Below are 27,850 nucleotides of genomic sequence, written 5' to 3' on the forward strand. Positions count from 1 at the left end.
ATAGTATGTTTAGTTTTATAAGAAACTGCCATACTGTCTTCCAAAGTGGCTGTACCAGTTTGCATTCCAGCCAGCAACGAATGAGAATTCCTGTTGTTTCATATCCCTGCCAGTATTTGGTATTGTCAGTGTTCCAGATTTTGGCTGTCCTAATAGGCGTGTAGTAGTTTCTTGTTGTTTTGCATTTCCCTGATGACATATAATGTGAAGCATCTTTTCATACTTATCTGCAATCTGTGTATCTTCTTTGGTAAACTGGCAAGGTTTTTGGCCCATTTTTAATTGAGTTATTTGATTTTTTTGTTGTTGAGTTTTAAGAGTTACTTGTATATTTTGGATAACAGTCCTTTATCAGATGGGCCTTTTGCAAATATTTTTCCCAGTCTGTGTGATTCATCCTCTAAGTCTTTTGATAGTATCTTTTTCAGAGCAGTATTTAATATAAATCAAATGTAGCTCACCAGTTACTTCTTTCATGAATTGTGCCTGTGGTACTGCATCTAAAAAGTCATCAACCATGCCCAAGGTCATACAGGTTTTCTTCTGTTATCTTCTAAGAGTCTTGTAGTTTCGCATTTTACACTTAGGTCTGTGATCCATTTTGAGTTCAGTCTTGTGAATGGTCTAAAGGTCTCTGTCTAGATTCATTTTTTTTTTTGCATGAGGATGTTTAGTTCTTCTATTGCCATTTGTTGAAAAGACTGTCCTTTGCTCCTTTGTCAGAGGTCAGTTAACTATGTTTATGGGGATCTGTTTCTGGGCTCCCTGTTCTGTTTCATTGATCCATTTGTCTATATCACACTGTCTTCATTACTATAGCTTTATAGTAAGTCTTGAAGTTGGGTAGTATCAGTCCTTTGTTAACTTCCCACTTACCTGTACAAATATGAAATTTAGAGAGAGAAAACAAAACATGATTTTGGAAGAATTTCCTCATGTGACTAATCAAGTCCCTAAAGAAGCAGGTTATGTTAGAGTCATCACCCAAAACTCTGTGGGTCCAGTAGCCTTGCTAATAAAAGATGCCATCCTAAACTTTGGGGGTCAATTTTTTTGTATTTTTAATAAAATATTCATATTCATATCTTGATACATTTAGCATATTTACCTAGCTATGTAGGGTTAGGTACTCAGTCTATTATTTTCAGGCTGGTCATTGAGGAAAACATTTAGTTTATATAAACTTGAATTTTAATAAAGGTAATATATGTTTATGAAGCATTTAGAGAGTGTTATGAAATTTTCCTTGGTGGTCTGTTTTTCTATAAGAAAATCAAAATGAAGGTAGAGATGACATTTACAATAAGATGTCACTTAGAAACCTATTTCTTTGAAGAAATAGATCAAATATGGAAAAACTACTCTTAGTTAAATATTAATATTAATTGACAAAGCAGTATTACATTTTAGGATTGTAAGGTTAGATGATTCCTAGTTACATAGAGTTCATTCAGTGAACCCCAATTTATTCACAATGTCTTTATTTTTTGAAAGCTATTCCATATTTATTCACTTATATAAAATTATACAGAAAATTCATCAGTATATTTCAGTAGGGAAAAGAACATGAATAATCAGGCTCAAGAGGTCTTTATGAGGCAGGCCTATATCTGGCTCCCATTACTGCTTCCTCCCCCTGCCCATTATATATGCATTCATTTGGTCTGAACTCGGTCAGTCTAATTATGTACTACATACTCTCTGATGACAGTAACTAAGTGTCATTTTCAAATATGAAAGAATTAACAGTAAATAATGATGACATGGTCACTTACAGAAAGATTCTGTGATGGTATAAAAGTTCATGTATATGTAGATATTGATGTAGATATAGATACAGATAGATAGTCTGTCCAGAAAAAGACCAGCCATCGTTAACATAACAAGAATGGTTTGAGCAGTATCAATGCAACCTGGCAGCCAAAGAGAGTGGACTGGAATGCACATGTGTTAACAATGAAGACTTCACTGTACTAGTCAGTGAGGGCGGTAGATGCTGCTGAGTGAGCATGTGTACCCTGTGGCCTTCGCATTCAAAATGACTGAGCAAGTAGAAGAATGAATCTGCATCAAATTTTGGGTTAAGCTTGAACATTCCTCCACTGAAACTATTCAGATGATTCAGAAGGCTTTCAGGAATGATGCAATGAGTGCAGTGCAAATAAAAGTGCGGCACAAACTCTTCAAAGATGGTCGAGAATCTGTTGAAAGTGATCCACGTTCTGGAAGTCCTGCAACAAACAGAACACCTAAAAATGTTGAATGGGCTCAATCAACAATGATTGGCAACAGACAGTGCAAGAACCAGAAGCTGATCTGGGGATTCCAAAAACTACTGTGCCTGAGATTTTAATGCAGAACTTGGCATGAAATGTGTCATGGCAAAATTCATTCCACGGCTTCTGCTGCCAGAGCAGAAGGAACATTGTGCTGCAGTTGCTAATGACGTGATTCAAACTCCAAGCAATGAACCAGATTTCCTCAAGGATGTCATGATTTTGAAAGGGAATAATAAGGCATCATTGTCCTATGTACAATGTTTCTTGTATCTTCGACAAATGTCTTTATTTTTCATAGTGCGTGGCTGTATGCTTTCTGGACAGATCATATATTTACAAATGTAATAATCTACATTCTAATTTTACTTTTCTTTGTCTAATTGGCCATACAAAAGAAGAAAATTGTGATTTAGTGAAAAGCATATGGGACCTTAAAGTCAGAGAGCACACATTTGAATCCTGACTTTATCAATTTTGGAATCATCTAACTTGATAATCCTAAAGTATAATACCACTTTGCCAATTAAAAATCAAGTTCACTAGCTGTGTGACTTTTAAGTTATTTAATCTTTCTGAGCCTCATGTTTTTGCTTTATAAAATAGAAATGAGTATCATTGCATTGTTTTGAGGATCAAATATAAATGTGGTAGCATAATATCTGGCACATAGCATAGGGAGGGACTCAGAGATAGCTTTGGTAGTATTTTTGAATTTTTTCATTTTATTTTTCAATTACTATTGATCAATATTTTATATGAGTTTCAGGTGTACATCATAGTGTTAGACAATTATATAATTTACAAATTTTTTGAATTTTTTTAAATTTAAAATATATGATCTTTCTTTTACAGGAACACCAGATGCATTTTCCCAATTACTCACCTGCCCATATTGTGATAGAGGCTACAAACGCTTTACCTCTCTGAAAGAACACATTAAATATCGCCATGAAAAGAATGAAGATAACTTCAGTTGCTCCCTGTGCAGTTACACCTTTGCATACAGAACCCAACTTGAACGTCACATGACATCACATAAATCCGGCAGAGATCAAGTAAGTGAAATGAGCTCTCCAAATTTGGAGAACGTATCCCTCCATAGAACATATCCCTCCTTTTAATAGACTTAGAAGTTAAAAAGATGTACTAGACAGTGTCTCGTCTCCAGCCTTCTAAAAATGAAAGTGATTATTTATTTGAATCATCTGGTCATTTCTGAGCTAACAGTCACATGTGAACATGATTTCAAAGGTAACTAAGTTTTTCTCTTTTTCAGATAAGATCCCTTTCATCTCAATTTAATTACTTTGCATATACTATAAAAATATTTCTCCTTAAGTTTATAACTGGATTTCATAATACATCGCACTTAAATGTTCAATGTAGGAAAATAAATATTGGTTACATAAAACACATGACTTACTATTGATGAAATTTAAATAAAAATCAAGTAATAATAAAGTTTTATTTTTGTGTGAACCAGTGACTATTTGTTGTCAGTATAAGCTACAGTGTTTTTTTCCATATAGTAGGGGAAGTTGCCCCCTCTAAGAATCTAAAGTGCAGATTCTAAGGCATTTTTATTCTGAAGACTCAATTTTCATATGGTTTATTCTACTTCTATGTCACTTTGCCTTAATTTCTAGAAGTATAAACTAAGACTGTAAGTATAAATTACGTGTAAACTGTTGGCTGTGTACTTAAGGATTAAAGTGAAAGAATCTTGCCAGTTCTCCTTTTATAAGGTCTTGAAAACCATCAACTATAAACAATCAACTGAATATCTCCTTAATTCTAATTTTAAAAATCAAATAAATATTTAGCTGTATGGGGTATCAAGGCTGTATGTTGTGGTTGAGGCACCTGTCCATTTTCTTATATCAAAGGATTGTGAATATCTGTATACGTTTCTGTGAACTCTACCCTAGGAGTATACCTAATATAAGTCATATATCCCATAGGGAATGAGTTAGACCTTTTGCTAAGATGATGGCTAAACCAAAGGGCCAAACAAAAAGTGTGGAAAGAGAATGAGCATGGTCAGCCTTCCTTCTCAGGACTTCAGCAAGAACACTCACAAATAAGATTTGGGGCTGGGGGTCAGCAAATCAGGACTGTAGAACCAAGATTGCCTTCGATAGGTTAATGGTTAAGTCTGTGAAGGAGCACTTGAAATGAGAGAAAGTACCAAGAGAAGGAGGAACCGATGCAGAGAGGGACTGCTGAAGACAAACACTATCTTTCTACCATCTGCCCCTGTTATTAGTCTTACTAGTGACAATATAGATGAATGCTTTTTAAATCATTTTTTATTGTTCAAATACACTTGTCTCCATTTCCCCACCACCACTTCCCCAGCCACACACCCCCAAGTCCCACTCCCCATCCTTCCCCCCTTTGGTTTGTCCATGGGTCCTTTATACATGTTCCTGGACTCTTTCCCTTATTTCCCCCTTTATCTCCCTCCCCTCTCCCCTCTAGTTACTGCTGGTTTGTTCTTTATTTCAGTGTCTGGTTATATTTTGCATGCTTGTTTGTTGTGTTGATTAGGTTCCACCAATAAGGCTAGCAGCATAGTCGAGTGCTGTTTTCATCTGAGAGCCCTGATGTAGCCACAGTGTGGACAGGCCTTGAGAAAAGAGCCTATTTACACGATGTGGGGAGCAGATCCATCCTGCAACTGCTGCCCCGTAGTCTCTCTGTACCACAGCTCTTGTCAAAGGAAAGGATCTCCAAGGATAGGTAGAGCTGATGGTAAAAGCAGGAGACGCCATTATAAAAGCAAATTGAAAGATCTCTAATGAGCTTGAAACCATTTTTTTGGTGATTTTTTGATGGATAAAAGGTAGTAGGTTTTACATATGAAATGTGTGGTCAGACTAAAGTCAGAAAAGATCTGTGGTACATGTAGGGACCAATAGTTGAAGAAATATAACTGGGAGGTCTTGGGAAAAATTTAGATTATGAGGCAGCAAACTAAAGGGTAGAATGTCTAGCTTTCTGGCCTTTGAAAATCATTCTATATCTTAAAGGTAAGAATTTACATGTATTACTCATTTATTCATTCAACACATATTTAAGTTTCTATTATATGTCTGGCCCTGTTCTAGGTGCTAAAGGCACAATCGTGAAAAAGATGAGCAAAGTTCCCTGACAGTACGGGGCATAGACAGGGTGGGAAAATAGTGGGTTTACAGTCATGGATATGCAAAACATATAGTTTATTCTTGTATTATTATTTGTTAATTATTGTATTTTCCACATGGACAACTGTAAACCTACTTTTGTATCACCCTGTTTTAATAGGTGATATAAAACAGATATAAAATGTAAAAACAGGTGTACTGAAGAAAAGAGAGGAAGAGGGTAGAAAGTGATGAAAGCTGCTATGTGTTTTGAGGATAGGGAGACCTTTCTGCACTAAGACCCAAATGAAATGGAGAAGCCAGTCGTGCTGGCTTCATGATTGGGAGAAGGGCACGCCACCAAAGGGGACAGACTGAAGCACAAAAACCTGCCCAACATCACCAAAGAACAGCCAGGAGGCCAGTGTGGTGAATACAGGGGAGAAAGAGGGTGAGGCTGAGGGAGATAGGGGGGCAGATGATGTAGCTCTTTGTATAGGTTAGGATAAAGACTTTGATTGTATTCCAAAATGTGATAGGGATGCCTTTGAAGGATATTGAATTTGAACTTTTTTTTAAGGGAACACTGGCTGTTGGTAGAGAACAGATCAAGAGAGACAAAAATAGAAGCAAGGAGACCACTTAGAGGTGATTGTTACAGGCCAGGGGTGGTTGGCGGCTTTAAACTTGGTGGTGGTGACAGACATAACTTAATGAGGAATATTGGACTCAGAATATATTTCGATGTCTTGCTGATAGAATAGGTAAGGATATAAGAAAAAGAGAGGGTTCGAGGATTACTCTAAAGCTCAGGGCCTAAGCAATAATCAAAGAAATGAGGATGTTATTCACAAAGGTAGGAAACAGTAGAGGAAGAGCTGATTTCTAGGAGAAAAGTTGAGAGTTTAGTGTTAGTCATGTTAACAGATGCTTCTCGCCTTCCAATGTCAAGGAAGCAATTGGTGAGAAGAGTCTGTAATTGAGGGAAGAGGACTAAAGATACAAATTTGGGAATTGTCACCATACATTCATTATTTAAAGCCATGGGTTTGGATGAAATAGCACCTGGTACATAATAAGTACAGATTCTTTTTTCTTTCACATGAAAGACAAAAGAGGGAGATTGCAGTTAGGGTGAGCAAGAGGCAAGTAGTACTTGAGTTAAGCCCTTGGAAGATAGGTTGAATCTTAAAAGTCATAATTAAAGGGAGACATAGCCAAGAAACAAGGATTAGTATAAACCAAAGCAAGGAGAGAAAGAAGAGCAATGTATGTGCAAAAAAAGCCAACCAAACAAAAAACAGACTCACTAAATGACCGAGGCAGGGACTTCTGGAGAACTGGTGAAGAATAAGCCTGCAAACTCAGGGGCTGTGAACTTGGAATGTGTAAACTCACAATTTGTATTCATGAGTCGATGGAATCCCTTGGAGGTTTATGGGTAGGATTAGATCCAATTCAAGCAGTGCTTTTCTAAGAGCAAGGGTATGGAATATATGTGAAATATATAAAAGTGGAGGTTTGATAAGTGAGACAGAAAGCTATTATAATGATCCACATTTGTCTGGAAAAGATGGACATATTTTTTAACCATCAGATTAAAGTACATTTTAGAAATATCAAACATATAAGAGATAGGATAAAATACTGGAAAAAGCCTGGCCTTTTCTCCTGTTCAAGACACCTTGGTTTTCTGTTGAGTAACTGCTTTAGACAGATTACTAAGTGTTCTTGACCTCAATTTCTTTATCTATAAACTGGAGTGCAAATGAGGTAATCTCTAGTTCCAAGTGTGTGTGTGTGTATTGCTTAATAAAGTATGATTCTGATACTTTAAATTCTTAGAAAGTGGAGATTTTTCTCTACGTCAAAATTCTGTTCCCACTATCACCCTCCTTTTTGGTAATATTGCAAGTGTTATATTTTTATGACTACTATAATTTGAGGCCCTTAAGAAACAAAATAATCAGCAAAGCATTACTTTTCACAGATTGGATGTTCTTTAGGTCTAAAGCTTTTTTCACTTTATAAATAAAATACCAATTCTTTTTTACAGAGACATGTGACGCAGTCTGGGGGTAATCGTAAATTCAAGTGCACTGAGTGTGGAAAAGCTTTCAAATACAAACACCATCTGAAAGAGCACTTAAGAATCCACAGTGGTAAATATTTGCTATCTTTCTACACTAAATACTATATAGCATGCATGGAAATAAATATTATAGCATGTGATCTACACACATGATTAGAAATGCCTTGTTTTTCTTGTAGGATACAGATGAATCTAGAGCAATTTTCTATTTATAAATGATATTTTATTGGAATTTTAATATTTGACTAAAGTATATCAAGTTGATGTAATATGACACTCACAAAATTTCCTTATCAGAATATAACATGTCTTTTTTTTAATTTTATTGTTATTCAATTATAGTTGTATGCCTTTTCTCCCCATCCAGAATATAACATGTCTTAATGAGAAGTACAACCTAAAAACACACTAGTTTCCTGGTGAATGTTAATTTCATGGCCTCTCTTACACAGTTAATAACATAACAACAAAGAATATAGAGGCACAGTTTGTGCAAGGAAATGGGATGAAGACGTTCTTTACAAGAGAGAAGCAGAAGTGGAGCTCCAGAGAGGAAATGCTGAAGGGCGGTGGGGAGTCAGCGTGGGGGGAGCTTGAGGGGAAAGGAACCTGCAGTATTAATGAGAATGGAAAGAAAAATGGGCCTCCCATCCTTCCACCTTTCTATTCTACATCCTTTTCTCAATCATTATTTGCAAAGTGAATATTATTATATGGCAAAAACATTAGATCTTTTGTAGAAACATAAAAACAAAGATAGCTATATTTACATTTCTTCAGAGGCTCTACTTGAACAAAAGCTATCGAGAAAACCTAGCACCCTGTATTGCTCTGTGAAATCTGTTCATTGCCTGATTAATTTTGATATGCTATTTTAGATTTAAATAATTTTAATCAAAAAACACTAGCTAATGAATGGGAAATTACAGTATCTGCACATTGCATACTTTGTGGAAATTCCTGTATTAACACGTACATGAACATTACCCTACTAAATGAGTTCAGTTGGGTGGCTTTGTGAGGGGTGGTTTATGATACCTGTATTTTATTTCAGAACTTCATAGGTTCTGGGAGTTTCACTGTATTGCTCACTGAGGGTTAAATAATGTTAAAGTTATCACTTAAAAAGTCTCAAACCAAGATTCTTATAAAAAATTCATTTATTTCCACACATTAATGTTTCTGGAAAGCAGAGATAGTCTTTTGTCATAGGATCCCATTTCTTAGCTACTGTTTTCATCCACAATACATTTTTCATAAGCTCCCCTCCTACCAGAGATGAAGTTATTGATAGAGTTACAGCTAATTTGGGAGAGCTTTTTCAAATGTTAAAATGGAGTAGAGGAAGGAAAATAAAGCTTGGAGTAAGTTTCATGTACAAAGTGAATGTCATATGGTTCTATTGCAGTTGTAGCAGAATTTATCACATCTTAGATGATACAAGTTGGGAGACATGGGCTATACCAAAGATTAAAATACGGATCTAGAAGCAAGTTTATATGTAATCACAGCATCCTGCATTGATAGTCAGCAGTCAGTCTCAGTCAAGCAGCAGGTAGGGAGCTACTGTCAGTAGTAATTACAGAAAAATTGTAGGAGTTTGGATGGCAAGCTTTACCTAAGCTACCAACCAGTATGCTGCCGCTGCTTTGAAAGCTAATCTGAATTTAGGCCATGTCATGGAACACGGAGCTCTGTACTGTCCGCTCATTACATATTTAAATCTGTCTTATTCTTAAAATTACTTAATATGAGGCTTGTATACCTTTAATACAGCAAGAAACTTTAACTTAAAATATATAAGGAAAATAAAGTTAAGAAGGTAAAATAGGCAAGAATTCAATGTGAAAAAAAAGAATATTATAAAATCCCTTGCCCCTCCTGGAAGTGGACCACAAATTGGACTCTAAGGTTTAGGAAGTAAGAAAACTGCAATCAGTAACCAGAGTGTGAGTGCGTAAAAGAAATCTGTTGCTAGAAAAGCACACCTTTCCTGGTACTAAGTCTGTAGAGAAACTTGTTCTTTGAAGCATCGTAAAGATGAAAGAGAAATTTATATCATCTTCAAAAGTATACTTAGTACAGTGGAGAACTTGATAGGGTTTTCTTTTTTAAAATAAGATTATTCAACAGAGTCCAGTGATATTTCACCAAAGTGCAATTAGGAAAAAGCATTTCCCCAGGGCGACTACCTGAACAACCCAAGTCTACAGCGCTCTGATGGCCTGCTTTGTTCCACGGGAGGGTGTTGAGTGGGGTACCCAGTGTTATCCCAGGACTGGTAGCAATCTGCAAGCTAGTCGTTACCAGTTCTTTTAGTACAGAAATTGAGAGAAAGCATTTAGAAACTGTTATACATCAAGACAATACTGTAACAGTTTCATTCTGTTTTACACAATATTCGTCCACAGTAGTTTGGAAACTTAAAATGAAAATAAAAGGTGGTTCTTCACCACAGACAGGATTAAAAGCAAAGGGATGACTGCATGTCTTTCAGTAAACCTCTATAATTTTTTTCCTCAGTTGAGTTTTTAAAAGGTATTAAGGATTGAGGTCCTCAATTATACTCCCTAAAATTACACTGATGGTTGCTATCTTCTGGTACCCATAAAGTGAGGCCTCTGCAGAGTTGTGTGTCAGCCATCATGTGAACTCTGCACGTGGGACCTGAGCTGTGAGGAGGAGGAGGCCACCACTCCTCCACTCAGAGGGGAGACAAAATAGCACCTGCACACAGGCTATGATCCTCCCCAGAAAATAACACAGGTTCGTTCCATGGCCTGTAGTAATTTTAGCCTGGAAAATATTCGAATCAGATGCGACCAAACACCCACCTCAGGCACTGAAAAAAGTAACTCAGTATTCATAGTACATTTAACTTTGAGCAGCCCAACTTCCTGATGTTCCCTCCAGGATTTAGTAGTTGCAAACCTAAATAGATAAATTAAGTGATGTTCTTTAGCTGCACACCATAAAGCTATGAAGTTAAAAAGCAGGGGTTTTCTAGCAAACATAGTGACTTTGGCAGTAATTCTCAATAATAACAATGATGATAACTAGCATGTATTGAACACAACTAGCTACAGCCACATTCTAGTTATTTGTATGAATTAATTCATACAGTCCTCACAGTAACTCTATGAGGTAGATACTACTATCTCCTCCTTTTTACTGATGAGAAAAATGGAGTCTCAGAAAGCTTAATTAACTTGTCCATAGTCATCCAACTAAGGCGTGGCAAAGCTGTTCTCTAATGGAGGCATTCTTACTCCAAAGCCTTTGCTTTACCCATTGTGCTTCTCTACTTCCCTATTTTTAAAGCTAAGAATAATCTGTATTATACATGCCTGTTTTCCTAGTGAGCAAGAGGGTCAAGAGAGTAAGAGAACAAGCATACAGCTCATCTAAAAATGTTATCAGATAATTAAAAATGTTAAAATAGAGATATGTTAGACCATACTCCTTGTTTTATCACTCCCGGAAATTTTTATCTGATGCATTTTGAGTATTGAATCACATTTCAGGCATCATATTGGGAAAATATTGATAAATTAGAGAGTTTCTGGAGGGTTAGCAAGTGGGTGAGGGTTCTAAACACCATGTCCCACGAGTGTTTGAAGGACCCGGAGAGGTCTAACCCACACAAGGGTAGTTGAAGGGCGCTCATGGCAACACTCCATCATTTGGAAGTCTGGCTGGTTCTGTGCGGCATCACAAGGGTGAACTAGCACAGGGAAGAAAGTGGGCGTTATACCAAGCCAATGGAACCTGTATCTCAGTAGCAATGCTTTTTAAAAGAATCACCAATATTTACTGAGAGCACACTGGGTTACACTATGTTATCTCATATAACTGCTGTAACAGTGAGGGAGCTGTTACTGCCTGTCAGTGAGGGCATATCTACATTTATTTATACACCAAAACACTGAGGCTCAGAAAGGTTAAGAAAATAGTGTGTGACAGACCTAAGATCTGAACCCAAGTCCATGTCCTCAGCAGGACCAAACTAGACCGTCTTCAGAGTTGTCTGGCAGCAGTAGCCTCCTCTTAATTAAGGAGTTTCAGCAGAAAATAGCCACTGTCAAGGATTGTATAAAATGAACTCTTCATTGAGAAGGAGGCTGAACTAGGGGACTTCTTAGGTCCCTTTCAGTTCTATTATCTGATCCTTTAAGTAATCAAATTTCTGAAAAAACATAGCTCACTTTTTAAAACTTTACAACATTGAAGTCATTTAATAGGAGAACTTACACTGCCTTTCTCACTGCCTTTATTTTCATTCATTTTAATTCTTAAAAGAAAGAGGTAAAGAGCTTTATTTTAATATTTAGTGGATAAATCAGCATCAGTTCATTTTATAATTCTATAGTTAGCCATTCATTAATCCAAAAAAAGGTTTAAAGTGTGTGTGTATGACCTGTATACACTGTAAATAAATGCAAGGGATATATGGTACACAAACCCCAGAACTTTCTTATTTCTGAAACTGATGGTGTGTAACCTTTAACTTATAAATTAATGAATTATAACTATAATTGTGAAAAATTAGGGTTGTATGAAATACTCCATTTAGCTCAGAACTTCTGAAAATTTTCTACCAAAGTATCCATAACGGCCAAGAATAATAAATGCCTTGTACCCCCTGGAAGGTCTAGGGAAGCAACTTGAAAGGAGACCTCTACAAACAAGAAGCTTCTGACGTTGTGGTTTTTTCGTAACAATTCACACAAATGATGCATTTTTGCAACATAGTGTATGTTTTAATATAAAAATAATATTTTAAGTTACCATAACTACTGTCACTGAAATTGAAACTCCAAGATGCTTTGCTTACCCACTAGAACATTGCCTTATGTCTCCCAGAGTACACACATCTGGTTTAATCAAGGCTTACAGAAGTACTTTATATTTAAAGTTTTATTCCCATTTAGAAATATCCTTTCAAGGAAACCTTATATGTATATAAGAGATATCTATGTGATTCATGCAATCAGAGATATTCATACTTGTTAAGTCTTATGGGATATTTCACTTACTTTTCTTTCCCCTAATATTAATTTCTCCTGTAGGTGGTTAAGTAAATTGAAATATAGAAAATTATATACATTGGTGAAACAGGATAAGAAAAAAATATCTAAAAGGGTAGAATTTAACATATTTTGGGTATGTGAGAATGATTTGAAGTTTTAAAGGTTAGCAGAAATATTATACACATATGCAGAGAAGATTCCCATATTCAGTGTTTTACTAGTGTTTATAACATTTATGAAGCTTTTGAACTTAAAATGGTGATTCTAAATAAAATTGTATCACAAACATACATGGTAACCTCTTTTTTGTTTTAGGAAAGTGGATACATACACATTTATAAATATATATATTTTGTTGTTGTTGTTTAGGAGAGAAGCCATATGAATGCCCAAACTGCAAGAAACGTTTTTCCCATTCTGGTTCCTATAGCTCACACATAAGCAGTAAGAAATGTATCAGCTTGATGCCTGTGAATGGGCGACCAAGAACAGGACTCAAGACATCTCAGTGTTCCTCACCGTCTCTTTCAGCATCGCCAGGCAGTCCCACGCGACCACAAATACGGCAAAAGATAGAGAATAAACCCCTTCAAGAACAACTTTCTGTAAACCAAATTAAAACTGAACCTGTGGATTATGAATTCAAACCCATAGTGGTTGCTTCAGGAATCAACTGTTCAACCCCTTTACAAAATGGGGTTTTTAGTGGTGGTGGCCCATTACAGGCAACCAGTTCTCCTCAGGGTGTGGTGCAAGCTGTTGTTCTGCCAACAGTTGGTTTGGTGTCTCCCATAAGTATCAATTTAAGTGATATTCAGAATGTACTTAAAGTGGCAGTAGATGGTAATGTAATAAGGCAAGTTTTGGAGAATAATCAAGCCAATCTTGCATCCAAAGAACAAGAAACAATCAGTGCTTCATCCATACAGCAAGGTGGCCATTCTGTTATTTCAGCCATCAGTCTTCCTTTGGTTGATCAAGATGGAACAACCAAAATTATCATTAACTACAGTCTTGAACAACCTAGCCAACTTCAAGTTGTTCCTCAAAATTTAAAAAAAGAAAATCCAACCGCAACAAACAGTTGCAAAAGTGAAAAGTTACCAGAAGATCTTACTGTTAAATCTGAGAAGGACAAAAGCTTCGAAGGAGGAGTGAATGATAGCACTTGCCTTCTGTGTGACGATTGTCCAGGAGATATTAATGCACTTCCAGAATTAAAGCACTATAACCTAAAGCAGCCTGCTCAGCCGCCTCCACTCCCTGCACCAGAAGCTGAGAAGCCCGAGTCCTCTGCTGCTTCAGGCTCTGGAGATGGCAATTTGTCCCCCAGTCAGCCACCATTAAAGAACCTCTTGTCTCTTCTGAAAGCATATTATGCTTTGAATGCACAGCCCAGTGCAGAAGAGCTCTCAAAAATTGCTGACTCAGTAAACCTACCACTGGATGTAGTAAAAAAGTGGTTTGAAAAGATGCAAGCTGGACAGATTTCAGTGCAGTCTTCTGAACCGTCTTCTCCTGAACCAGGCAAAGTAAATATCCCTGCAAAGAATGATGATCAGCCCCAATCTACAGATGCAAATGATTCCCAGGACAGCACAATAAATCTACAGAGTCCTCTGAAGATAACTAACTCTCCAGTTTTACCAGTAGGATCAGCCGTCAATGGTTCCAGAAGTATTACATCCTCCCCATCACCTCTAAACCTTTCTTCATCCAGAAGTACACAGGGTTACTTGTACACAGCAGAAGGTGCACAAGAAGAGCCACAAGTAGAACCTCTTGATCTTTCACTACCAAAGCAACAGGGAGAATTATTGGAAAGGTCAACTATCACTAGTGTTTACCAGAACAGTGTTTATTCTGTCCAGGAAGAACCCTTGAACTTGTCTTGCGCAAAAAAGGAGCCACAAAAGGACAGTTGTGTTACAGACTCAGAACCAGTTGTAAATGTACTCCCACCAAGTGCCAACCCCATAAATATTGCTATACCTACAGTCACTGCCCAGTTACCCACAATCGTGGCCATTGCTGACCAGAACAGTGTTCCATGCTTGCGAGCACTAGCTGCCAACAAGCAGACTATTTTGATTCCCCAGGTGGCTTACACATACTCAACTACAGTTAGCCCTGCAGTCCAGGAACCACCCTTGAAAGTGATCCAGCCAAATGGAAATCAGGTAAAAAAAAACAAAACAAAAAACGCTCCTCCCCTCCTGAACTTGTTTAGAAAAATGCTAGTTTGACTTATTTCAATGAATTTTTCTGTAGAGCCAAGCAGGTTGTTACAAACTGCTCTTTTTGGAAGTAAATAGATGGATGTTTGCTTTACCTTTTGTAGCATCAGGATTAGTTGTTTTCTAATCCAAGGTATAGTTATCAACTAAAGTTTAAAGTGATATTCTAGTGTGAAAAATAATTGACAAGTCTCAGCTAAAGACTAATTTTTTCCCCAATCCTCCCCTGAGGACATGCTTAGTGATTTTAGAACAAGGGGAGAGAGAGAAAGAGGGAGGGAAACATCAAATATCAATGTGAGAGAGAAGCATCAATCAGTTGCCTGTCACAGGTACCCCACGGGGGACCAAACCCACAACCTAGGTATATGCTCTGACCAGGAATTGAACCTGGGACCTTTGGATTTATGGGGCAATGCTCCAACCAACTGAACCACACCAGCCAGAGCAAGAGTTGACTTTTTGAAGCTAGAGACAGAAAAGAAAAATTGGAATACTCACTCACTGGATTTCTGTTTTTGTAGTAATTTCTGCCTTGATTATGATCATTAATAAATGAAAATATGTTCCCATTCACAGACATTTCACACCAGACAAACTTAGCTATCACTTTTTATTTGTTAATACCTCCATTTATAAAAGGCTTTAATTAGACAAGAATTAAGTACACAAAGTGAATTTACTGATCATTTTATGAGCTGTAAACTAGCAATGTTCAGTAGCAGTTAATATATATGAGGAAATGTAGTTGTGAATCAATAAATGCATTTGCCCTGAACTCATGATAGTTCTTGATGGAGACAGTTTGTGCAATTGTTGTGTGTCTGTCTCATTGTCCACGCTTTTTCTGTCACTAACTCTGATGTCTCTCCACTTTTTCCCCCCATCAATTTTGATTGAATCAGATGATTTGATCCTTTACCCAAATATTGACTATAAGTAGGTACAGCTAAAATAATTACAATACCCTGTTCAATTGTGTGTTATGTTTTTCTCCCTTAGATATTTCTTTCTACCAGTTGGGTTTACTGCAATGGTGATACCTCTTGAAAAAGTTTCACATAAACAGTGAATCCATCTAAATTTTTTGTGTATAGAGCACCATGCACACCTTTGAATAATAGAGGGGGAACCACTGACATTTCACTCAGTTATGACTAGATCATATAGCAGTGAAGGTGCAGTCAGCTTGCGTAGCACCCACTGGCAGCTCAGAAATGACCCGGGCATAGAAGGCTGCACCTCTCCTACCTTACAAAGCCATAAGAAATGTTGTGGGAAACCTTTAAAGTTTTAGAAAACGTGTAGGTTTAGAGGCAACAGAATGAAAGACTTTAGAAAAGACACAAGGATTTAGGGGACCCAGTTCCACTATACACCACATACTCCCTGCAGGATTAGCCTACCTACTTGAGGACGTCCTGCAAGAAATTATCTCCCCAAGACGGCTGAAATGTTTTTATTCCACTGAAATTTTGAAGATTCATTTTAACTGACAAGAATTCTTGTTATAAATGTAGACCCTCCTGCATTGTTTTTCCGTCTTGCTCCTTAGAAGAATGATGGAGTAAACCACTGTCTTTTCAAGGAGACCGAAGAGGTTAGTTAGTTCATAGGACTCTGAAGCTCCGGAAGGTACAATTTGAAGCCCACCTTTTAAAAATAGAATCTTAATTTTTGCCCAGTGAAAGCCAGAATGAAAAAACAAAGGTAAAGGATGCAGTTAGATACTACTAGTGATTATTAAACAAACTCATAAGTTTTTCACAAAGTAATGATTCACAGGGAACTAAGTACATTTGTTACCACACATTTTACATTTTTTCTATTTCGTGCCTTTTCCTTTCAGTACCAGTGGACCATGCGTTTTTGTTACAGATGTAACTGTTTTGCCCCCAAACTCACTGTGGTCTACATCAGCCTCTACTTCTCTTGTAACCCCACTGTTGGAACCCATATGCAGTGATGAGCAGTATGTTTGCTTCGGGGAAGTTGTTGAAAGTATAAATCAAAGTGGTTCCTTAGCCTACACTTTTATCTATGTTTCTTGTTTATCTTTTAAATTTCAATTAAGTTTTCTTACTCCTTTGTTTCCTGCAGGATGAAAGACAGGACACTAGCTCAGAAGGAGTATCAAATGTAGAGGATCAGAATGACTCTGATTCCACACCACCCAAAAAGAAAATGAGAAAGACAGAAAATGGAATGTATGCTTGTGATTTGTGTGATAAGATATTCCAAAAGAGTAGCTCATTATTGAGACATAAATATGAACACACAGGTATGTTGATGAACCTGACAGTTTTGAAAATTGACTATAATCCTTTCTACAACCTGTAGTGCCCTTCTAAGTTTTATTACTTAAAACCACTCTTTTATTTCATAGTGTCTTTTTTTCCCCCCCCCAGGAAAAAGGCCTCACGAGTGTGGAATCTGTAAAAAGGCATTTAAACACAAACATCATTTGATTGAACACATGCGATTACATTCTGGAGAAAAGCCCTATCAATGTGACAAATGCGGAAAGCGTTTCTCGCACTCTGGGTCTTATTCTCAACACATGAATCATCGCTACTCCTACTGCAAGAGAGAAGCAGAGGAACGTGATAGCATGGAGCAGGAAGAGGCAGGACCTGAGGTCCTAACCAGCGAGCATGTTGGTGTGAGGGCATCTCCCTCACAGGTCGACTCAGATGACAGAGAGAGTTTGACAAGGGAAGAGGATGAAGACAGTGAAAAAGAAGAGGAGGAGGAGGAGGATAAAGAGATGGAAGAACTACAGGAAGAGAAGGAATGTGGAAAACCACAAGTGGATGAGGAGGAGGAAGAGGAAGAAGTAGAGATGGAGGAGGAGGAGGAGGAGGAGGAAGAGGAGGAGGGTGAGGAGGCAGAGAATGAGGGAGAAGGAACAAAAACTGAAGGTGCCGTGAAGGATGATGGAGCTGTAAATCACGTGAGCAGCTTAGAACAAAAAGGAAGCCAGAATAGTGAGCAAGTGTCTGAACAAAAAACAAATGAAGCCTAATAGTTTTTCTAGAAGGAAAATAAATTCTAATTGGTAATGAAGTTTGTTCTATATTATACATGCTTTTCATGGAAACACAGTAATCTGTATACTGTGATTTCTGTTCACTACTGTGTAAAGTAAAAATTTTAAAAAATGCAAAATCCAAAAAAAAGGAAAAAACACAAAAAAATCCAGGTGTGCCTGAACCTCAGACCTAGTAATTTTTCGTGCATTTTTCAAAGTTAGGAACAAGTTTGTAACGTGAAGCAGATTAGAAAACTTTAATGACTCAGCAAGCAAAGATTTAACAGGTTAAAGAAAACTGGTTAAACATCTGGCATTGTTTCATTTTATCAGTATTAATTATCACTCTTATGTTGGTTTATTCTTAAGCTGTACAATTGGGAGACATTTTATAATTTTTTTATTGGTAAACATATGCTAAATCCACTTCAGTATTTTACTATGTTTTTTTAAAATGTGAGAACTTCTGCACTACAAAATTCCCTTCACAGAGAAGTATATTGCAGTTCCAAATCGTGCTACCTTTTATAAATTCAATTTAGAAGGTAGTAATTTCTAATATTTAGATTTCAGAGTAGAGTGTATTCTCATTTAAAGTGTATTGTTAGCCTTAAGAAAGCAGCCGATAGAAGAACTGAAGTTCCTTACTCATGTGGTTGAAAATGGAGTTCAAAAGAGTGTCTTTGCGTTCAGATTGCAGGGACTGCCGTGTTAATACTGTGAGGGCAGCAGAGTTGTCGGAATCAGTGTTCGTAATTGTGTTTGAGTACGTAGTAACAAATATGAAGGATGTGATATGAAGCTTTGTATCTCCTTTGGCCTTAAGCAAGACCTGTGTGCTGTAAGTGCCATTTATCAGTATTTTCAAGGCTCTAACCCGCCATCATTCAGTGTGTGGCCTACAATAACTAGCATTTGTCGATTTCTTTGTTTTATCAAAATTCCAAAATAAAACTTAAAACCACTGACTCTGTCAGAGAAACCGAAACACTGGGACATTTCATCTTTTCATTCCTCAGTATTCGTTTTGCGTTAATTGACTTTCAGAATTTCTCTACAGAAATGAAAGGGAAATTTTCTAATCTGCTTTATCCATGTACTTGCATTTCTGACATGGACATGCCATTGTTATTTGGCTCATAACTGTTTCCAAATGTTAGTTATTAATGGACCCAGTTTATTAACAACATTAGCTGATTTTTACCTATCAGTATTATTTTATTTCTTTTAGTTTATAGATCTGTGCAACATTTTTGTACTGTATGTCTTCAAATCTGGCAGTATTAATACCCTTCTTACTGACATATGTACTTTTAGTTTTAGAAAACTTTTATATTTATGTGTCTTATTTTTATATTTCTTTATTTATTACACAGTGTAGTGTATAATACTGTAGTTTGTATTAATACAATAATATATTTTAGTATGAAAATTTGGAAAGTTGATAAGATTTAAAGTAGAGATGCAATTGGTTCTCTTGCATTGAGATTTGATTTAACAGTGTTATGTTAACATTTATACTTGCCTTGGGACTGTAGAACAGAATTTAAATGGGAATGTATTAGTTTTACAACTACAATCAAGTCATTTTACCTTTACCCAGTTTTTAATATAAAACTCTTAAATTTTGAAATTCACTGTGTGACTAATAGCATGATGCTCTGCGGTTTTATTAAGAGATTAGCCTAACCATAAAATTCTCATTTCCTTAGTAAGCCAAATTAGGATAACCTTATATAAACAGTGTTGGGAACAATGTTTAACATTTTGTGCCAATTTGTTCCTGTATTCATGTATGTAAGTTACAAATCTGACTCTTCATTTTTAAGTTCCTTGTTACACCGTGATCATTTTCTAGTTTTTTACCAGACTCCCCATCTCACAATAAAATGCATCAACAAGCCTGATCTGCTGTCATCTTTTAATCCTTACCAAGATTGCCTTTGGAAAACTCTCTTTGAAATGGGGTATTAACGCTGTCATCCTGCACTTGATTTATCTGGGGCTGAGTTTGGGTAACAAACCAAATGTTTTAGACATTCGTCAGTAAATTACGGACTTTTCCTGGGGCTGTTTCTGGGGAGGTCGGCGTTGACAGCTGAAAGGCCTCCTCAGTGGTTGCTCCCTCTTCCTAAAACCCTTAACTCTTGATCTTCAGGTCACTCCAAGGAAGCCTGGGTTTAGGATGCCTTTCCCCTGTGCCCCCACGGCTCCTTGTACCTTTCTCATCGTAGCTCTTAGGCAGTTCCTGCTATTTCTTACCCACTAGGGACTGGGGCCGTGTCTACCATACTTACTCTCTCATCCCCGATGCCTCACGGAGTGGCTGGCACCAGTAGGTGCCACACTGAATGAAAATATAGTCTGCATGTTACCATAGCTCAGCTCTGTTTTCACTACTTACTCCTCAGCTCCTAATCTGAGAATATGTATGTTAAATGATTGCAACAATTTTATAAATTTCTTATTCAGGTGCTGTTAAACACTAGACAAAATAGACAAACACTAAATTATACCTTCTTTTTTCTGTTGCCATACAGTTCTAATTTGAGAATTTATTTCTAGGTGTATTTCTGGTGTTTAACTTCATGGTACATGACGCAGGCATTCAAGGACTGTAGATATGGCTGCCTCCCGTAGAAGTGATAGACCAATCCTAGTAGACGCTTATTTTAGGACCCAGTTCCCTTTTTGTAGCCTCACACTCCTAGGTGCTTGTTAACATCAGGTTTCTTCATTTCTTCCGTCACTGCGAACAGCTATCCAATAAACAAATTCATTGTACAGGATTAGGAAATAAGAATAAATAACCCTTCCTAAGAGTCATTCATACTGTAATCACTGTAATAAGCTCAAAGAAGGCAGTACTTCATACATACGGAAAAATGGTTAATACAGGAATCTCGGCATTATTAGAAAAGTCTTGAAAAGTGAAATGTGTGAACACTTCCCCGTATTCCCTCAAATTGCATAACAACAAAAGCGCCATGTTATTTACTTGTGCCATGCAGAGGTACTTCACTGCTGTTATCAAAATTTTCACAAAAGCCTTACAAAATTTAACAGCCATGTGCCCATGAATATGTACGATTTAAGTAGCAGAATAAGGATTTGGACACAGGTCTGACTCTCAGATCCATGCTCTTCACTAGCCTGCATCACTTCTCGTGTAAGAACAGCTTACACTATCTACATTTAAACTCAAGCCTGGACTTAAAGAATACAAGTAGAAAATATCAGCAAGACCAATATACATTTCATAATGTGGTGAAAAAGAAGGGACAGCATGAGATTTTCCAAATCTGTGTGCAAACAAGATCAGCCTTGACACATAGGTAAAGCCAAAGGGTAGGATCAAGAGTGGGAGGCTGGGATGGGTGGGGCAGGGGGAAGGGTGGGGGGAAATGGAGACAACTGTACTTGAACAACAAGAAAAAAACTTTGAATTAAATAAATATAAATAAAATTTTTAAAAAAGATTTGCCTTGAAAACATGAAGATACGAACTTAGGACAGATAATTCTTAAGATCAACAGGAGGATATATTAGGACCATCACAATATAGACTTTGTCTCTGAACCTTAAAAAAACAGTGGAATCTCCTCTGCTCTAGTGAACAAACATTCATTCAACAACATTTTTTTCCCAACAACACATGGGATGTTCGTGAAGAGAAAAAATATGGGCCGTAAAACAACTTTCAAACTCAAAAGAATTGCAGAGTGTTTTCTCCGAATACAAAACAAACTAGAAATTAATAAGAAATTTATCTGGGAAATCCCCCCCAAGTTATTACAACTTCACAACATTTTTAAACCATGGGTAAAAATTATAATTATGAAATATGGACTAGATGAAAATGCAACATATCAACACTTGTGTGCAGCAAAAACAGTGAATATGAAAAAGTTTATAACATGAAATGCTTATATTGAAAACAATAGAGGGTTTAATCATCAAAGATTTCATTTAAGAAACAAGAAAAAGAATAAAATTAAACCCAAACCAAGCAGAGGGGATGCAATAGTAAAAGACAAATCAATAGCATAGAAAACAGAAAAGCAATGCAGTAAATCAATGAAATCAGAACCTGATTCTTCGAAAAGATGAATAAGATTGATAAACCTCTAGCCAAGTAGAACAGACAAAAACAAAAATACAAATTACCAATGTCAAGAATGAGAGAGGAAGACACCCTTAGAGACCCTACAGATAAAAGGATAAAAAGAAAATATCATGAATTGTATGCCAATGAGATGGACAACTTTGATGAAAATGACACATTTCTTGAAAGACCCAAAATACAAAAACTCACTAAAGAAATGGATAACTCTATAGTTAAAGAAATGAAATTTCTAGTTGAAAATCCTCCCTCAAAGAAAACTCCCAGCCGAGATATCTTCACTGGTGAATTCTACCAAACATTTAAGAAAGATAGGTACCAATACTACCCAAACCCATCCAGGAAATAGAAGAGGAGAAAACACTTCCCACCTCAGTCTGTAAAGCCAGCATTAACCTGATACCCAAACCAGGTAATGACATTACAAGAAACAAAAGCTACGCATCAATATCCCTCATGAATATAGATGTATAATCCTTAACAAAATATTAGGAAATCAATTTGAACAATGTATCAAGAGGAAAATACATCATGAGCAAGTGGGATTTATCCCAGGATTTCAAGGTCGGTTTAGCTGTCAGGAATCAAAGTAATGCATCATATTTACAGGCCAAAGAGAAAAATCATGTGATCATTTCAGTAGGTATTGAAGAAGCATCTGACAAAATTCAACACCAAGTCATAAAATTATCAGCAATCTATGAATAAAAGGGCATTTCCTCAACTTCATAAGACTTCTAGCAATAAAAACTGAAATGTCAAAAAAAGACATCTACAAAAACCCATAGTTAATATCAAAACTGGAAAAAATAGATGCTTTTCTCCTAAAGTTATGAAAAAGGCAAGAATGTCTGCTCTCGCTTTTATCAAACATTGTGCTACAGGTCCCACCAGGTGCAAGAAAAAGAAAAAAAAAACATACAAATGAGGATGGGGGGAGTAAGACTGTATTTGCAGATAGCTTGGTTGTATATGTAGAAAACAAGAAACAAAAAAAACAACTAGAAAAAGTGAGAGCAAGGTTACAGGATACAAGGTCATTATACAAAAATCATATTCTAGGTAGTAGTGATAAATGAAAGTTTAAAAATAGTACCATTAAAATATGAAATACTTAGGAAAATATGGGCAAAACTAAAAAATTAAAGATGCAAAGAAAATGGATAGCCCATGTCAATGGATCAGAAGATTCAATATCATTACTGTGTCTATCTTCCTCAACTTTAATGATTGATTAAAATTCTAATGAAAATTCCAGCCACATAATTGTAGAAATCAACAGGCTTATTCTACATTTATATGGAAATGCGATATACTTCAAGTAGGCAAAACAATTTTGAAAAAGAAGAATAAAGTTGGAGGATTTCTAGAGTCACTATAAAATTACAGTAGACAATACAGAATTGTACTGGCACGGGAATAGACACACAGAGCAGGGAAACAGTTAAGAGTTGAGCCCTGGCTGGTGCGGCTCAGTGGATTGAGTGCTGGCCTATGAACCAAAGGGTTGACAGTTCAATTCCCAGTCAGAACACATGCCTGGGTTGCAGTAGGGGCACATGAGAGACAACCACACATTGATGTTTCTCTCCCTGTCTTTCTCCCTCCCCCTCTCTCTAAAAATAAATAAATAAAAATTTTTAAAAATAGTCCCACACTTTTAAAAAGTCCCACACTTTCTTTTTTTTTTTTTTAAGTCACCTTAAATTTATTTAGGTCTATTTTTAATTACAAGTTCAATGAACACTCAGAGGAAAAGTAGTAGCAATGTATTTCTTTATAAGATGTAAAAAGTAAAATATTTAACTAATTACACAAAAAAGGGGGAAATTAGAAATAGTTTAATAAAGTCTCATACTACACATGAAACAATATTGTTTGAAGTTAAACTCAGATTAGGTGACAATGAATAGACCAAATTTCCAGGTGACTACTACAACATTTCCTAAGAAATATAAATAATAAGTCAATAGAATAAAATGAATTGTCAAAGAAATGTTCAACTAAACCCAGAGAAGTAAGAAGAGAAAATGAACAAGGAATAAATTGAAAAAATATAAAGCAGTAGGCCAGCTGGTAGATTTTAATTAACAATCACTTTATTTTTCCCAGGAAATAGGTTTTTCTGAAATATATTTTTTTAATTTTTATTGTTATTCAATTACAGTTGTATGCCTTTTCTCCCCATCCCTCCACCCCACCCCAGCTGAACTCACCTCCCTCCCCCACCTCCACCCTCCCCCTTGGTTTTGTCCATGTGTCCTTTATAGTAGTTCCTGTAATCCCCTCTTCCCACTGTCCCCGCCCCCCCCCCCCCCGGCTATTGTTAGATTGTTCGTAACTTCAATGTCTCTAGTTATATTTTGTTTTCTTTTTTCTTTTGTTGATTATGTTCCAGTTAAAGGTGACATCATATGGTATTTGTCCCTCACCGCCTGGCTTATTTCATCTAGCATAATGCTCTCCAGTTTCATCCATGCTGTTGCAAAGGGTATAAGCTCCTTCTTTCTCTCTGCTGCGTAGAATTCCATCATGTAAATATACCATAGTTTTTGGATCCACTTGTTTGCTGATGGGCACTTAGGTTGCTTCCAGTACTTGGCTATTGTAAATTGTGCTGCTATGAACATTGGGGTGCACAGGTTCTTTTGGATTGGTGTTTCATGGTTCTTAGGGTATAATCCCAGCAGCGGAATTGCTGGGTCAAAGGGCAGTTCCATTTTTAGTTTTCTGAGGAAATTCCATATTGTTTTCCACAGTGGCCTCACCAGTCTGCATTCCCACCAACAGTGTATTAGGGTTCCCTTTTCTCCGCATCCTCTCCAACATTTGTTTGTGGATTTGTTTATGTTGGCCACTCTGACTGGTGTGCGATGGTACCTCATTGTGGTTTTAATTTGCATCTCTCTGATGGCTAGTGATGCTGAGCATCTTTTCATATGCCTCTGGGCCCTCTGTATGTCTTCCTTGGAGAAGTGTCTGTTCAAGTCCTTTGCCCATTTTTTAATTGGGTTGTTTGTCTTCCTGGAGTGGAGTCATGTGAGTTCTTTATATATTTTGGAGATCAGGCCCTTGTCTGAGGTATCATTAGCAAATATGTTTTCCCATACTGTTGGTTCTCTTTGTAATTTGGTGCTGTTTTCTTTAGCCATGCAGAAGCTTTTTATTTTGATGAGGTCCCATTTGTTTATTCTTTCCTTTATGTCCCTTGCTTTAGGGGATGTGTCTGTGAGGATGTTGCTGCATGGAATGTCTCAGATTTTCCTGCCAATGTTTTCCTCAAGGACTTAAAAAGTCCCACACTTTCATAGTCAATTGATTTTTGCCAAAGGTGCCAACATAATCCAATGGTGAAACAATCTTTTCAATACATACTACTGATGTTAGACATCCATATGCAGGAAAACAGACTTGATCCCTACCTTACACCATACACAGAAGTTGTTTCAAAATAGATGATAGACCTAACTATAAGCTAAAATTGTAAATCATCTAGAAGAAAATGTGAAAAATTCTTTGTGATCTTGGGTTAGGCAAAGATTTTCTAGATAAGACACAAAAAGGGTGAATACATTATAGAAGAAGAATTTATGTACTGACCTTCATAAAAAATTTAAAACTTTTGCTCTTCAAAACATATTGTTAAGAAAATCATAAGGGAAGACACAGACTGAGAGAAAATATTTGCCAACATGTATCTATATGCCCAAGAGAAATGAAAACGTGTCCATGTAAAAACCTGTATACAATGTTTATAGCAGCATTATTTATAATAGCTAAACACTGGAAAAACCCCAACGTTACTCAGCTGATGAATAGATAAACACGGTATATCCATGCAATGCAGTATTATTTGACATTAAAAAGGAATGAAGGATAGATGCATGCTAGCTACAACACGGATGAACCTTGAAAACCTCACACTAAGTGAAAGCAGCTAGTCACAAAAGACTACATATTTTATTATTCCATTATATGAAGTCTCCAAAATAGGCAAATCTGAGACGGCTGATGGATACGGGTTTCTTTGGGGAGGGGGTAATTAAAGTGTTCCAGATTATATTGTGGTGATATTTGTACAACTCTGAAATATACTAAAAACCATGGAATTTTACAGTTTAAACAGGTAACATTAAGGCACGTGAATTATATCAAACTGTTTAAAAGATATATATACATTTTAAATGATAAAGAACTCATACAACTCAATAATAAAATGACAATGCAGTTTTTAATTGAACAAAAGATTTGAATGGATACTTTACCAAAGAAGGTCCACAGATAGGGAATAAGCACATGAAAATATGCTCCACATCATTAGTCATTGGGGAAAGGCAAATGAAAACCACAGTGTGCTGTCACCTAACGCCCAAGAGAATGGCTGAAATGTAAACGAGATTATCAGTCATCCCGAGTGTTGACGAGGATACAGACCCACTGAAACTTTCATACGCTACTGGTGGGAATTTAAGATACTATAACAACTTCAGAAAATAGTTTGTCAGTGTCTTATAAACACATACTTAACATATAACCCAGAAATCCCACTCCTTGGTATTTATCCAAGATAAATGAAAACATATGCCCACTCAAAGACTTGTATTAAGATGTTCATAAGCACTTTTAGTTACATAGCCAAACTGGAAATAACCCAAATTTCTATCAACCAGTGAATGAATAAACAAACTGCAGTGTTTCTATAGAATGTAGTAGCACAGCAGTAAAGAGCAACGACATGGACGATCTCAAAGGCAGATATGCCAAGTATAGTGTAATTGTGTGATGGCTCCACAGGTATATACATTTATAAAAATTATCTTTTTTGAAGTTAACCTCCATCTTCTTTATTAATTAAAAGAAGATCAAAACAACAGGTAATGAGTACTGGCTTTGTGTTTTAAGTATATATTTGAGAGATGTTGCTGCTGTTCTTTGCAGTAACTCCATACTTCCATTACTGGGTAGGTACTGAAAGTTGTGAAGGGAAATACCTCCTCCTAAGGGAAGCCATATTCAAGGAAAATTATGTTAGATTTTTAAAAAAATTGTCTGGGTCTGCAGAAAATGCTGTATTCTATTATTATTTGGGGGCTTGTATAGTCTTTTTATTGTGGTAAAATATGCAACACAAAAGCTACCATTTTAACCATTTTTAAGTGTGCATTTCAGCGGCATTCAGTGTCTGCACAATGTTGTGCAGCTGCCACCCCGTCCATTTTTTGTCATCCCAGACACCAACTTTGTACCGTCATATAGTCCCTCTCTACCTCCCCCGCCTACGTTAACCTCTATTCTACGTTCTGTCTCTGTGTATTTGTTCACTCTAGGTACTTCACACAAGTGGAATCATGTAGTGTGTGTCCTTCGTTTCTGTCTTGTTTCACTTAGCATAAAGCCCTCAAGGTTTATCCATGTTGTAGAATATATCGAAATTTCCATCCTTTTTAAAGCTAAATACTATTCCATTGTATGTATGTGCCATATCATGGTTATCCAGTTATCTGTTAAGGAACACTCCACTGCTCCCACTTTTGGCTATTGTGAATAATTCTTCTATTAACATTGACGTGTTGGTGTCTGAGTCCTGCTTTTGATTCTCTTGGGTGTACACACAGAAGTGGAGTTGCCGGATTGCGTGGTGATTCAATGTTGATGTTTTTGAGGAGGTGCCAAACTGTCTTCCACGGTGTTGCACAATGTTATATTCTCCAGGCACTGCACAAGTGTTCCCATTTCCCTACATCCTTGCCAACACTTGTTATTTTGTTTTTTAATAATAGCCTTTCTGATGGGCGTGAGATGGTATCTCACAACGTTTTTAATTTGCATTGACTCTTGATTTCCTTGCCCTTACCCCAAACCTGCTTCTCCCCTAGCTATCCCCATCCTAATAAAAAGCCGAAAACAGCCGTTTTAATTTTTCTGATTGCCAT

The 27,850-nt window shown here is 36.7% G+C and overlaps 1 protein-coding gene across 4 annotated transcripts in view; it reads left to right on the forward strand.

Annotated features, from left to right (window-relative positions):
• The window catches only part of ZEB1 (zinc finger E-box binding homeobox 1), a 184,758-nt gene extending 165,057 nt beyond the window's left edge, over positions 1–19,701 (forward strand). For all 4 annotated transcript variants that reach the window (XM_053922085.1, XM_053922083.1, XM_053922084.1 and 1 more), the window contains 5 exons: positions 3,132–3,334; positions 7,461–7,566; positions 12,896–14,706; positions 16,864–17,044; positions 17,172–19,701. In XM_053922085.1, coding sequence (XP_053778060.1) covers positions 3,305–3,334; positions 7,461–7,566; positions 12,896–14,706; positions 16,864–17,044; positions 17,172–17,788 — 2,745 coding nt within the window. In that variant the 5' untranslated portion in view covers positions 3,132–3,304 and the 3' untranslated portion in view covers positions 17,789–19,701. The remainder of the gene's footprint in view (positions 1–3,131; positions 3,335–7,460; positions 7,567–12,895; positions 14,707–16,863; positions 17,045–17,171) is intronic.
• The last annotated feature ends 8,149 nt before the right edge of the window (positions 19,702–27,850 follow it).

This window comes from Desmodus rotundus, chromosome 4 (assembly GCF_022682495.2).
Source record: "Desmodus rotundus isolate HL8 chromosome 4, HLdesRot8A.1, whole genome shotgun sequence".
NCBI classification, from domain to species: domain Eukaryota; kingdom Metazoa; phylum Chordata; class Mammalia; order Chiroptera; family Phyllostomidae; genus Desmodus; species Desmodus rotundus.